This window comes from Lissotriton helveticus, chromosome 11 (assembly GCF_964261635.1).
Source record: "Lissotriton helveticus chromosome 11, aLisHel1.1, whole genome shotgun sequence".
NCBI classification, from domain to species: Eukaryota; Metazoa; Chordata; class Amphibia; order Caudata; family Salamandridae; genus Lissotriton; species Lissotriton helveticus.
Window position 1 is genome coordinate 976,837,312 of NC_136072.1, and position 15,229 is coordinate 976,852,540.

General features: G+C 43.5%; 1 protein-coding gene across 1 annotated transcript in view; it reads right to left on the minus strand.

Annotated features, from left to right (window-relative positions):
- The window catches only part of MYO18B (myosin XVIIIB), a 1,710,199-nt gene that overhangs the window by 1,037,560 nt on the left and 657,410 nt on the right, over positions 1 to 15,229 (minus strand). Inside the window, exon 20 of the mRNA XM_078665559.1 lies at positions 6,841 to 7,024. Within this exon, the coding sequence (XP_078521685.1) occupies positions 6,841 to 7,024 (184 nt within the window). The remainder of the gene's footprint in view (positions 1 to 6,840; positions 7,025 to 15,229) is intronic.

The window sequence follows — 15,229 nt, forward strand, 5'->3', positions numbered from 1 at the left end:
AAATTAGCAATTCAAGAAGAGATAGAGCCAGCAACGCCATAACATTTTTAAATAAATGGAACATGCCCTAACAGGTTTAAGTTTGTGTAAGAAAGTGAGCTATTACTTGGGGTAGATGATAGTCTACCACAAGTAATCGTCCACCACAAGAAATAAAGTCACCAATATAGCAGGTCCCCATAAAGGTTTCACTAATTTAAGCCTTAGCTAAACCCCTCATAGCTATGGCACTGAGCAGAAAGACTTACGTTAGAGAAAATTTGTAAAATGTTTAGAATTTTCAAAAACATTTAAAACGTCAAAAACACAACACAGTATAACTATCTTTCTAATTTATAATAATAGTGACATTTGGAATAAACAACATGGCACCAATTCAATAAAAGTACAATATGGGGAACTGGAGATATGAATTTTAAAAGATGTGAGGCAAAAAGTGCCATGAAAAAATAAAGTGCTAATCAGAAGTCAGTGTCCCACATTCTGCTTTCCCTACCACACTAGTGGATTTCACAAGTGGTGCCTTCCACAGATGACATTTAACTTTACATGCAATGGGTGCAGTTTCTACAGTTTGCACCATAAACTATGGCCTTTGAGGAGGGTTAAAAATGCCAAATTAAGGATTCTACCCTACTTTCTTTGGGGTGAATTACATACATTTGGCATTGGAGAGCAGTTTCCAAGTGTGAAGAGGCTTAACGCCAGCAATAAAATTCAGCAACATCTAGAGTGGCCATGTAAAAAGGGACATTATCTCACGGTTCGCATTGCATTCCATACAGTTTACCCTTCAGAGGTCAGTACTACTATCACCTCAGCTAAAGCCTCAGGGTCACATAATGACCTCAGCACTGTTAAGCTCATTAAGCAAACAGATAAGTTAATACTTAATTAATTTCGGATCTGGTTTTTCTGTTCAATCAGTCTTTTACTCAGGGTAAGGGTCCAGACATCTGAAAAGTAACTGAATTGAAACACTTGCTAAACAAAACTATTTTGAACCCTGATGATATGAATAATGCCCAATCCATCTTTCCATTCCTGGTTAAAAGTTGCTCTTCACTTTTCAGGCTAGCTTAACTTCCATAAAGTCAGTGGACGTACATGTGATGGTTGACCGTGGAGAGGTTGTGCTCCTATTTTATTGGACCTATACGCAGCTTTTAACATCACTGGCTACTCTATTACATTAGAGTCAAAACATGTGGCTTTCAAGAATCCACGTATAGATGGCTCAAATCTTTCCGTCAGGGCCAGCAGCAAATTGTTACCTTTCAGTCAGCTGTATCCTCTCTTTTATATTATATTAGGGAATTACACAAGGTTGCACTCTATCCCCGCTGCTTTTAAATTGTTATGTTACGATTTTAGCATCAGCATTAATTGTCGTGGGGTACCCTTTTCATGTGTATGCCGTTGATAATCAATTGTTATTTAAACTCCATGCTACAATTGGCTACTCTGATTCTGTTACTAATATTCTTCTGTTAGCAAGATACTCGATGGCTCATAACTTTCTTAATTTGGAGATTTGAAGAGGAATAAAAAAGGTGCTGGGTATCAAAAATCACATAGCGAAATAGTTGCCTTATTTCTGGCCTAGTATAATTGGTCCTGCCCCTACTCCTGTAATAATGCTAAACACTCTGGAGGTCGCTCCTTTTTTTCTGCAACCACAAAGGAATAGAATATGCTACCTGCTGAATTGCAAAGCCAAGCGTCAACTGTGCACTTCAAAAGCTGCATAAGTCAAGATTGCTTACAACACCTAGAGAATCTATTACTGTTTAGAAGGCATTTGTGCTGTTTATAAATCAAAAGGTTTTCAAACACATACATCTAAAAAAGTACTCAACGGATTCACACCAATTGTGTTCAGCAGATATTGCTGTAGCTGCCATATGGCTCAAAGGGGGCAAAGTACAGCTGGGTGTTAGCAAGCGCGAGGCTACGGTGAGGAGGAATGATTGGCAACAATAAATACTATGATCAGAACAAATGCTCTAGACCACCTATATCACTGGATCGGAGTTGTGTGCATGATGCAATGTAGGCCACTATGGAATGGGTGGTAGCTGGAGAAAGCAGCCAAACTCAACTTAGGTGGCAACGGTCTTGGATGAAAACAAAGCACTCTGTACGATTGAGGCAAGTTCCATCTGTTAAGGGACTAGACCTTATACATAAGCTACTTTGTTTGAAATATCGTCATATTTTATGTACCATAGGAAACTTTTTGATTCGTATTTCCAAATCTTCTGATCCTTTTTGCATTATTCCAGTTAAAAACGATTTGGTGATCAGTTTGCTGTTATACCTAAAGACTCTTTATCCTGTAGCGCTTTCACTACCACTAACTATGAAACTTTTCTTAAAATGTTCCCATCGCCATGTGTGTCATTTTCATCTGCTTAGTCAATAACCTAATTTTTTACTATCTAGGGCATGGGTACTCACAAACTTTCTCTCGGGGCCAAATTTACAGTGTGGTTTGTGTCCGAGGGCAGCACCGGTGGAGGCGGGGTCAGTGGGGGAGGGGGCGGAGCTAAAGCAACAAAAAAACTGTGACCATGAGGTTGAACACAGGTCCCTGCAGCGGACGTCTTCATCCACTGAGCCACCAGACCCGCATAGACACATCTCTCTCTCTCTCTCTCTCTCTCTCTCTCTCTCTCTCTCTCTCTCGCTCTCTCTCTCTCTCTCTCTCTCTCTCTCACTCTCTCTCTCTCTCTGTCTCCCTCCCTCATCCCTCTCTCCTCTCTCTCTCTCTCTCTCTCTCTCTCTATCTATCTATCTATCTCTCTCTCTCTCTCTGTCTCCCTCCCTCTCTCTCTCTCTCTCTGTCTCCCTCTCTCAGTCTCTCTGTCTCCATTTCTCCCTCCCTCCATCCCTCTCTCTCCCTCTCTCTTTGTCTCCCTCTGTCTCACTCACTCTCCCTCACTCTCCCTCACTCTGACTGTCTCACTCCCTCTCTCCTTCCCTCCCCTCTCCCTCCCTCCCCTTCCCTCCCACACCCTCCCTCTCCTTCCCTCTCTCCTCTCTCTCATTCTCTCCCCCACTCTCTCCCTCACTCTCCCTCACTCTGACTGTCTCACTCCCTCTCTCTCCTTCCCTCTCCCTCTCTCCTTCCCTCTCCTTACCACCCCTCCCTCCCCCACCTTCCATCTCCCTCCCTCTCCTTCCCTCCCGCACCCTCCCTCTCCTTCCCTCTCCTTCCCTCTCTCCTCTCCTCTCCTCTCCCTCACTCCCCTTCCCTCTCCCTCACTCCCCTTCCCTCTCCCTCACTCCCCTTCCCTCACCCTCACCCTCCCTCATCCTCCCTCACCCTCACTCCCCTTCCCTCATCCTCACTCCCCTTCCCCTGCTCCCTTCCCCCTCTCCCTCCCTCACTCCCTTTCCCTCTCTCCCTCCCTCCCCTTCCCTCTCTACCTCCCTCACTCCCCTTCTCTCACTCCCCTTCCCTCACCCTCACTCCCCTACCCTGCTCCCACTTCCCCCTCTCTGTTCCTCACTCTCCTTCCCTCTCTCGCTCCCCCACTCTCCTTCCCTCACTCCCCTTCACTCACTCCCTCCCTCACTCCCCTTCCCTCACTCCCCTTCCCTCACCCTCACTCCCCTTCCCCCGCTCCCGCTTCCCCCTCTCTGTCCCTCACGTTCCTTCCCTTTCTCCCTCCCCCACTCCCCTTCCCTCACTCCCCTTCCCTCACCCCCCTCCCTCACTCCCCTTCCCTCACTGCCCTTCCCTCACTCCCCTTCCCTCACTCCACCTCCCTTACTCCCCTTCCCTTACTCCCTCCCTCACTCCCCTTCCCTCACTGCCCCTCCCTCACTCCCCTTCCATCACTCCCCCTCCCTCACTCCCCTTCCCTTACTCGCTCCCTCACTCCCCGTCCCTCACTCCCTCCCTCACTCCCTCCCTCACTCCCCTTCCCTCACTCCTCTTACTCCCCTTCTCTCACTCCCCTTCCCTCACTCCCCTTCCCTCACTCCCTCACTCCCCCCTCACTTCCCCCTCACTCCCCCCTCGCTCCCCTTCTCTCCCTCCCTCCCTCCCTCTCCTTCCCTCACTCCCTCACTCCCCTTCCCTCATTCACCTTCCCTCACTCACCTTCCCTCACTCACCTTCCCTCACTCCCCCTCCCTCACTCCCCCTCCCTCACTCCCTCCCTCCCTCCCCTTCACTCACTCCCCTTCCCTCACTCCCTCACTTCTGCCTCCCTCACCCCCTCCCTCACTCCCCTTCCCTCACTCCCTCACTCCCCTTCCCTCACTCCCTCACTTCTGCTTCCCTCCCCTGCCTCCCTCAATCCGCCTCCCTCATTCCGTCACCCCCCTTCTGTCTCCTTCCCTCTGTCGCCCTCCTCCCTTTGTCTGTCTCCCTCCCTCTGTCTGTCTCCCTTTCTCTGTCTCCCTTTCTCAGTCTCCATTTCTCGGTCTCCATTTCTCTGTCGCACTCTCTCTCTGTCTCCCTCCCTGTACCTCCCTCTGTCACCCTCTGTTATCTCACCCTGCCTGTATGTCAACCCGGGCTGACACAGCTTCCTGGGCACACACACTCAGCCGCACCCGAGCACTTCACAGGTCTTTAAAAGACCATTTGCTTGTTAATGAGGCTTTGTAGTATTTCACTTCTTCTTAGGCCCATGCTGCTCCCCTCTGACTATCGCTGAAATGAATCACCCGGCTCCCACAAAGCAGCAGAGTCTCTCGGAGTCGCGCTCCGGTTGCAGACACTCTCTAAAAATGTTTTTATAAAACACGGGTACTGCAAGGTCCGCGGGCCGTCAGGGAAGGCTTGCTGGGCCGCTAGCGGCCCGCGGGCCGCACTATGAGTACCCGTGATCAAGGGAATGATGAAAGTTTCCTATATTAATTTTTTACTGTGTGGGAACTGCTCTGATTTTGCACTCCCGTAATTTGTAGTCAGTTGATGTAAATTTACAAAGGGTCTAAGATGATGATGTCATGGCCCACCACCTATTTAACATTCCTTCTCTTTTCAGTTAGCTGATTGCTATGTCCATTCATTCTCATAACAAACATTTGACCTTGCTGAATTTGTTATATTTAGGTGGCACTTACAAACAATTTAATATCGTGCCCAGGCCCAAAGGAGTACCGCTACAATTATCCCTTGTTTTTCCACTAATCCGTTGATTAGTGTAAAAAATAACTACTTTTTAACATAGTCGCCCATTTTTAGTGGATTGGCTTTACTGGCTTTAGGACTCAACAGCATCATCAGCTTGCTTCCCCCTAAATCATATACTGTGCATCGGTTTAATCTGTTGATCTTATTTATCTTTCCTGTAGGCTATTGTAGATGGCACAAGAAATGCTCTAGCGACGTGGAAGTTAAATGTCATATGTGGGCTGCAATTTGTATTTAGAGCACCCATACATATAACAAATGTATATAGTTTCCTGGAGCACCATTTTGCTCTGGCTGAGCTATGGTTTAATAGTACTGAAGTAACATATAGTAAGGAAAAGTGCCTTTTCTATTTAAAGAAACCTATTTGTATGTATTAGTTAAGTCTCCCTTAGATTGGCACTTGTAAGCCTACAGGTGTAAGTACTTAATTTATAAAAATGTGACACACTACACATTGGGACAACTGTCAAAAGATGTTTTCACTGTGTCAGTAAAATTGGGTTTAGGAGGAACAGGTATGTCTATAAATAAGGCCCCTTATTTCATATCCAATTATAGGAATATGCTAGAGCATCAATTACAATGTATGGTTCAGCTAGTTTCAACACCATGATTTAATGGTGAAAATGTATTTTTCCTAATTATTGTTCAACAGTAACTTTAGGAAAATGTACTTAATGCTATCCTTCTGAAACACTTCTTCCAATTTAACATGGTTATGTGCTTCCTACTCTCTTCTCCTTGAAATAATTAAGGGATTTCCCTACTTCACTATGTTTTTCACATAATTAAAGATTTTTCACATTTGCCACCTTATCGATAATCCATCATCTGCTGCATAGTCAGCAAATTTTAACAAGAAAATGAGTTTAGTTTTTAAACGGTTCAGAAGTTACTTAAAAAAACAGCAACATATGTTGCTATGCATTGGAAGGCCCTTTACAAAGTTTGACTGATCACCTTTATGTTGCTCATTGCTATAGTTGGGTGTTCCACCGGTACTTATGATGTGCAACCAATGCTCAGACAGTGTATTCAAGTAGAAATGTCAAAATAAGGATGTAATACTATCACAAAATGTGCAGCATTATGCTGTATAATTTGTCAATCGTTGCTGCATAATTTACTCAAACCTCCTGCATAATTTGGGCTTCCCCTTCTGCATAATTCCAGTGGCCCTGACTGAGACTAAATTAGTACATATCAAATAGATGAGTATAGTAATTGACCCTACACATAAATATTCATATAATACCTAATGTAGTACAGGCGCCCTTCCTGAATAAAAACCAGTGAATCAATACAAAAAGGAACATATAAAGTGCTAGAGGCTAGGTGATTCTCATAGGCAGAACAGATGAAATGCCCTTTCCCCTGACAAATGGGAGTGTGGGCAATACCATGCTAAATTCATCTAATCAAAAGACCACTGCCCAATTTACATTTTGATGTTCAGAAGCAAATCTACACCACAGATTAATGAGTGGTATCCACTTAAAAAGGTAGGTTTGGGGGGACTGGTGTCATGACTAAGCAGGTTCATTTTGCATTCATGTCTGTGTGCGATGTTCCGGGGTGAGCAGACACTCCCTTCAGGGAAAACCCTACTTGAGAACGTCATCCTTTAAAAATGTGTTAGTATACATAAGCCACAAACCATGCAAATCAAGCAAAGAACTCACCATTTGAAGTTTTATTTGAGCACACACTGATCTTCTGTTGACAGCTGCAAAGCTACTGGTAAATGTCTTTCTCACACAGCCTATTCTCTGCAAAGCCTGCTGAGAATGTCCTTCTAGACCAGCCACTGAGCGACATATGAGTGGAAACTTTGATCGGGTCAGGAACAAGTTCTTTACATTATCCCTGGTAAAGTTTGAAACAAATACATATAATATTACAGCTTTTTCGGAAATTAGCTTTTTCTGGTCACATATGTTCCACCTAACTTATGCATTGTTGATGAATGTACATTTTGAGCAATCAGTCTGATTATTGGGGCAGCGTACAATTTAAGAAAATGAAAATGACTCCTGACAAATGCGATTCATTGTGAGCTATAAAATTAAAGAGTTGTTGATCTTTAGATTTATTAGCGAATCTTCTGCATGATTCAAGGTTGGACCTATAATCCCTTGTTTCTTGAATACATAAGGAAGAGTTCCATTGTACATGATATGCACTGCACTTTAAACAACAAGTTATTCCCATACTTTGCTCCTAATTTATTCTATAGTGTATTTTCAGACTTTTACTGTATTTTGATTTACATCACTCTAATCAATAAAAGGGAGTGTGCATATGTTTTATCCCACAGGAGAAGTTGTGGAAATTGTGAAATTGTGGCCTGTGGCTAAGATGAAAGGGTTGCCCAATGTTCCCCCATCTATGGAATGTATAGTTAAATGTTGTCGTGGCTGCCATCCTCAAAACATAACAGTGCTCCTTCGTGTGTTCTAGAGAGGGTGCAGCTTCTGTCTATTACCTTCTACTTAAATTAATTAATGTGCTGCCCAGAGACATACTGGGGCATCCTGGAACAAGGAATGGTGGATCTTATCCTGCCCTAGGATGCCTTCGATATCAATCAGCTCATGTGGAAAATGGTACACTAAGGCTTCACGTTCCCAGAGAAAACCAGCAGGTGCCAGGGAGAGCAGCCAAGGCAGTCTGCGGGGTTCCAGTAAAGGTAGGGTACCATGACATGCCAGGAGAGTGGCTGTGCTTTGCAGAATGGGAGCTGTTGCTCATTTATTGGGCAAGCAGTGTACAGCTAGGTGGATAATATTTCAGACGCGTGCCTATGGACATTTTTATCATTCTAGCCAGGGAGTGGGGATATCTCAAATTAGGAAATAGGGAACAGGGTGTCAGCGCCAGTCCAATTATTTATGTTAGCAGCCTTTTGTTTTAACTATCATAGATACACACTTTATGTTGCTAACTATACTAGAAACCACCAATACACCAGTGTTCTCAAGGAGACACTAAATTGCTTTTTAAATGGACAGCAATGGTGACTTCATATGTATGTACCAATGCTGGTGTATTAATGTAACTTATATCCTGCTGAAAGGATATCCAGAATACCTGCTTTGTATTAAGGAAATGCTATGCCTATGAAAAAGCGAATCAAAATAGCACTTTACACTGTACATAGACAACCAAGTGAGACATATTGATGTCAAAGGTATGTATTTTATCATTTTCAAAGTCATTCCTAAGTGTTATAGTGGAAAGCAATATGCAAACAATGTAATTCTGCTCTTGAAATAATATTGCTCGTAACATATCAGCAAAATAAATATGAACTGACAATTTTACATCCAAGCGTGAAGCATTATTTTACAATCTTGACTGAAACAACTATAAAAATGTTATACAAAGGTAACAAAATATCACAGGCACTATTCTACATCCATACAGAATAATGCAACGTAACACAATTTTGTTGTGACTGCCACGTTAAAATGTTTTACAGTCCACAATTTGAACACCTAAGTTTTCTTCTGCAAAGCATATTGTTTCCAAGATTAAAGTGCATTTTTCACAATAAGCAAAATACAGCTTTTCTCTGACAAATTTCAGCAAGTAACACCTGTTGAAATTGGATTTGGGAAACACCTAAAGAAAACATACTGTATTAAATCTAGTGATTTTTGCCTTCGATCATTTCTGGGCATTGTATGATATGTCATCAAGACATTTCTTGCATTATGCCATAGAAATGAAACGGGTGTGTGTACGAGTATCGCCAACATGAAAGATGCCTACATAAAATTCCTGCTGGAAATCCAGTGTCTTATAAGTCTTGAATAACATTGCCTTAAATATTTTTAGCTTAAGTTGTGCAACTAAATACCAGTTTTTGAAGTGATTCAATCCTTTTTAATACCTTATCTTTTCACTGCCGTTTGCTATGTGCACTTCTTTGGAACTTTTCTTCCCATTGTTGCTTCACCGCCCCCTCTTCCCTATTTCCCGCTCCACTTCTGACTTGCTCCCCCTCCTGTTTAGCACTTCATCCACCTTGTGTGACTCCAGGCAAGCCTCCATTGTTCCTCCGCAGGTTATTTCTATTTTTGCCCAGGGCCCCCTTTTTAATCTCATTGAGGCCCAGGGACCACCACCTCCCCGGGGCTAAATAACACCCCCACAAGTAAGTCCTCTACAGCGGATTGTTTAGATCTTGTCGGAGGCCCATCCCCTTTCACAACCACTCTACAAAGGGGCCTCCTGGTTCACTACTGGTTGGGGAATGAAGTCCCCTTGGCTGCTGAGGGTTGTTGGGGGACAAGGACCCCTATTGTTGCCACAAGTAGGTCCCCCATCGTGGGATTCCTGAGACCTTATCAGAGTCCCTGCCTCCTTTCTCACCCACTCTGCAAAGGGGCCTCCTGGCCTGGTGCACTACGGGTTGAAGGATGAAATCTCCTTGGCTGCTGAAGCTCATTTGGGTCCAAGAATCCCTATTGTTCTCACAAGTATGTACCCCACAACGGGATTACTTAGACCTTATCGGAGTCACCTACCCCTTTCTAAACCACTCTACAAAGGGGACTCCTGGTGCACTACTGGATGGGGGATGAAGTATAGGGGTTAGAGTGCTGGTAAAGTCTGCTCTGGAGGCGGTTGACAGAGTTTTTACTAAAATCCACTTTCCAAGTAGAAAGTCACAGAAAAAACCCAATGGTTACATGGATGTTAAAGATAGCAAATAGAATTTTTTTTAAACATAGACATTCACTGAAAAACCAAAGGTTACAGGGACGTTATAGTTAGGATCACATTTCACTCATACAAAACCAGTGAAATTCAGCAGTTATAGTTACCTGAGATAACTATAACCCCCACAATTCACTGCTTATGACCTCACATATTATATCACTCATGACATGGTCAGTGACATCACTGATGATATCACTGATGATGTCTCAAATGACTTCACTGATGATGTCATCCACAGAACCACTCACACCCCATACAACCTCATATGTCCACTCACATACTCATTCAAATACCCATACAAATATTTACACAGCCACTCACGTATCCATTGAGCCACTCACAAGCCCACTCTCTAGCTCATAAATCCTGATCATACAACCAGTCAGTCACCTATACAGACACTCACACAGCCACAAACTCACCCATACAGCTACTGACACACCAATGTTATTAACTTATACAGCCACTCACTTGCCCATATAACCATACACACACTCAATCACACACAACCACTTTATATTCCAATTCATACATCCATACAGCCACTCACACAGCCACTCACTCACCCATACAGCCAATACCAAAGATACTCACTCTTCCATAGAGCCGCTCAAAAAGCAACTCACGTATCCAATCTCTCACCCAAACAGCCACTCGCTTACCCATACAGCCACTTATACATACAGCCACTCACTCATACAGCCATTCAGATACCCATTTACTCACCCATACAGTCTCTGACCCACACACTTACCCACTTACATAGCCACTCACACAGCCACTCATGCACCAATACAGCCACTCACGCAGCAACTAAGTTACCCACACAACTACTCAGACAACCACTTGTATACCCATACAGCCACTCACACTCCCACTCACACACCTGTATATTCACTCAGGCATCCACTCACACATGGATACCCACAGTCACAAAGCGACTAACATCAACTATGTTAAAAAAAGGAATCACTCATTAGAGATACTCACAGTATACACAGTTAACTTTTGTGGTACCTCAGTATATACGTCTAGTGATGTCACTGACCATGTCATGAGTGATCTAATATGTGAGGTCCTAACCAGTGCATTACAGGGGCGTAAGTTATAGTTAGCTCAGGTAACTATAACTGCTGAATTTCACTAGTTTTGTTCAAGTGAAATATGAGCCTAACGTCCGTTGTAACCGTTGGTTTTTTTCAGTGAATTTCTAAGTTTTTTTAATTCTGTTTCCTAAATATAACGTCCCATTAACCTTTTTGCTGTGAAAATAAATATATATATAAATATATATAATACACTTACCTGCGAAGTACTTAAATTTTTCGTGCTAATGCCATGCGTTGTAAAGGCACGTCATAGTAGAACTATGCGTGGTAAAGGTATGCGTGGTAAAGACCGCATTATAATTGCTGCTTCCCTATGTAAATATGTACACAAATGAAGCAAGTAATATTTCTCCTTCCCCTTCTCTGTCAAAAATCTGATCCTCCTTGCCAGGAAGTCAAAGCCACCATTGTGAATGATCTTGATGCATTTTGCATGCCTTGTGTATGGTTTGCACCTGGTTACCATCAGATCCAATTCAATGGTGATTACATTTCCTAAATGCTCTTTTTACGACTAGTCACAACTAGGAAATCCATTGTACATGCAGGTACGAATCACATACAGGAAATCTCAATTTGCGATCTCTTATTTTGCAATTTCCAAAATGCAATTTCTGCAAGTAGTAATCGCATTTTGCACCACTGCAAATGCATTTTGTACATAGGAACATCGCATTTTGCATTTCTTAATGGCCTGAAATAGTGATTCAGACCGTTAAGAAATGCAAAATCCTTTCCTGCATAAAGGCCTCAGTGTCAGCCAGTTTGTACAGAATGAAAGAAAATGTTGATTTGAGAATTTTGGTGTTGAAGAGGTTCCTGGTATGTGAGATCATATCATCTCTGACTGCTTTAAAAGAAGCAAGTAAACATGGCATCAAAGCAAGACACCACAGGGAGGTCAACTAAGTCTATCCCCATAGATTTAAATAGCGTTGCATCCAATCTGTTGACCGACTAACAGCAGAGACGCAACAATAGAGGTGAGGTAAAGGAGAAGAGACAGGTTCATTGAGTAAGCTTTTAATAATGTTTTTCCCCTTTACACTAATTTGCCACATCATATATTTAGGTTCCCAACTCATTCTAATATTCTCCAAAATGTCACACATTTGTAATTTTAAACACATGTGTATTTGATGCCACACTTCCCTTTGGTTGTGTTGGTGGAATCACCAGGTTTTTTTATGTCTTTATTTGCTTTCAGTACAGTACGGATAGCATGTCCAAATAGAACAGCTAGGGCCATTAGGATTTAATGACAAGGAGGATCTAATCAACAGGGTTCTCTTGGTAGCAAGTGGAGGCAAGTTCTTCGAAATGGAAAGCTATAGGATACCCCTAGGTACTGCTTAAGCACCCAGCATTTCATATGCCAAAAGATTGTCCTATGCATCTTTTGGTGCAGTTAATGATTTTTCTTTCCTCGAAAATAAGTAATAGTCATGATTGAAGACAATGCTCCAGTAGTGACACTTGATTTGCTTAAGCTCAGACTTCCCACTCAGACATGTAGACAATTGAAATTGCAACAGAGGTAGGCTTTACAGTGTCCCATCAGGGCCAGGTTGAAATTCATGACACTCAAAAAGACCACAATACCTATCTATTACAGTCAAAGTGAAGAAGTCCTGGAGAAGGTAAAGAAATAGCAAGGAGAGAAATACGACGACTTACAAACTCTTAGCACACTTCTCCTCTTTAACATACAAATATAAACATGCAAACAGGTCAAAAGACACACTCGTGCAAATCACGCTCACGCACATTCGATAAGCCACAGCCCAATACAGACAATAGGGTGAATACAAGAAGCAAAAATAGAAATAATTGGTGTATCTTTCTTTATCTTTAAAATAGACTATCGTGGTCAAGAAGGCTGACTTCAATAGGCTAACTCCTGGAATCAGCATTTGTATATATCCATATTTGCATTTGTAAACTCGTCAGAGCAAGAGGAATTGGCTATAGCAAAGATATTCTTGCATGAAAATTTGCAAAGGGGGAAACAACAAGAATGGAAGGGATAGAAATTCAAGAGTAAAGAACAATGTGGAAAATACCCAGTGAAAACACACACTTAATTCCCAAGTAAAACATTTTAAAAGGTCTGTTGCAATGAAACTACAAAATAGAATAGGGTTATTTTCTGTATACAATGCATGCGTGAGAACAATTATTTCATGTGAGATGACAGTATATTTTTGAGATGTGAAATATACCCTCATGTATTGCAACTCCACTTTCTCTCATTAGGTGGAAAAGGGAGCCATCTAACAGCCACTAGCAAACGACGAGAGAGAATTAATCTTCTGGGGAGAGGCAGAGGCAAAGCCATTCTATGCATATTTAACGCATTAGTAATAAAAGGTTGCGCAGACAACTGTGCTGTCAGGAAAGAGACAAAAATTGAAAAATATAGAATTGAAATGTTCCTTAGAGTGTCCCTTCATGCCATCAGTAATTAAAACTTTTTAAATATCTATATGCAAATCCCCTGCCTAGAGTGGTGGTGAACAATCGAAGGTCGGCCGATTTCTCCCTTGGAAGGGGCACGAGGCAGGGATGTCCCCTTTCCCCACTCCTATTCGCTCTGGCCCTGGAGCCCTTGGCGGTGTGGGTTAGGTGGGATAGATCGATTCGGGGTTTGAGTTGGACGTTGGAATGGGAGGACAAAATCTCGCTATATGCTGATGATATCCTGCTTTACCTCACCAACCCATGTGGATCTCTGATATCCTTTCTGGATGTGCTCGCCATATTTGGGAGATAATCCGGTTTTGCTATAAACTGGTCGAAATCGGTGCTTTATGTTCTCAGAGGTGGCCCACCGGTCATCCCAGAGACTTGCCCGATACAAATCGGGCTGACAGGATTTATGTACCTCGGTATTTATGTCACCCTTGACCCGAAGTTGAGGTATGCTAATAATCGTGGCCCTCCCCTCACTCGGTTTGAGGGAGATGTGGCACGTTGGAAGGCACTTCCACTTTCACTCCTGGGAAGAGCTGTACTGTTTAAGATGATGGCCCTTCCCCGATTTCTCTACGCACTCCAGAACGCAATGAACCCGGTGCCGACCTCCTATTTCTGGGAAATAGAGGTTCCTCCAGAGACAGCTTATCTGGGAGGGAGCACCCCTAATAGCATTTTTTAAACTCGCTCTCCCCTGGTATGATGAGGGGATAGGTCTGCCGGATCTGCAGAAATACTACTGGGCCTCCCAATTAGCAGCGGTGAACCATGCTATATACGGGCCAGGTATGCCATGGATCGTTGGCAGGTGCTGGGGGTGATTTCACCAGAGCTCTTTATGCCAGACCCCACCCCTTGCAGGACCAACGGCACACGCTGTACAGGTGTGGCATGCTACAAATAGGCATCTCAAGTGTGAGGAGAAGCTGACCATAGCCACCCCATTGTGGAGCTCGGAGAAGCTGGGGAGTTTATGGAAGTCCAAGGGATTTGACAAATGGGACCTTATAGGAATCACGCAGATCAAGGGTATTTGGGGGAAGGGCACAGTACACGCTTTTAGCTCTCTTAAGGAACACTATCGCCTTCATGACAATGAGTATTATCGCTACCTTCAGGTTAGGCATGCCCTACTCACGCATATTTCCAGGGACACAACGCTTCCTGAGGCTTCCCCACTCGAAGATCGTGTGCTGGACGGTCAGCTCCCGGAGAAGATTATCTCATTAACATATAAAAAGCTCATAAATTGCATGGAGGACCCACTAGTACTTATCAGGACTCAATGGAATGCAGATGGGGTGGAGATGGATGATGAAGATTGGCAAGAGACGGTTACCTTCCCAAGGTTGGTGGCGGTCCAGATGAGGCTTAGATTGGTACAACTAAAGATTCTCCACAGGACATATGTCACTGGTCCTTGCCTAGTTCATATGGGTCAAGCGGAGAGTGGAGAGTGTTGGAGAGGGTGTGGGGAGATCGGAACTTTCATACATATACTGTGGCACTGCACTGTGGTACAGGAATACTGGGTGAGAATTCGTGACACGCTGCAAGAAGTCCTGGGGGTGGAGTTGAGGCCGGAATCCCGCAGATGTCTTTTAAACGTTTGGGAGCCCACGGATTTGAATACGCACAAGAGACAGTGGGTAACGTGGGCATGTATGTTAGCTAAGCGTAATATTGCTCAACTGTGGGGAGCCAGCCAGCCGCCCCGGGTCGAGAAATGGGTGGAAGATTTAGACTGGTGCATGTTTAG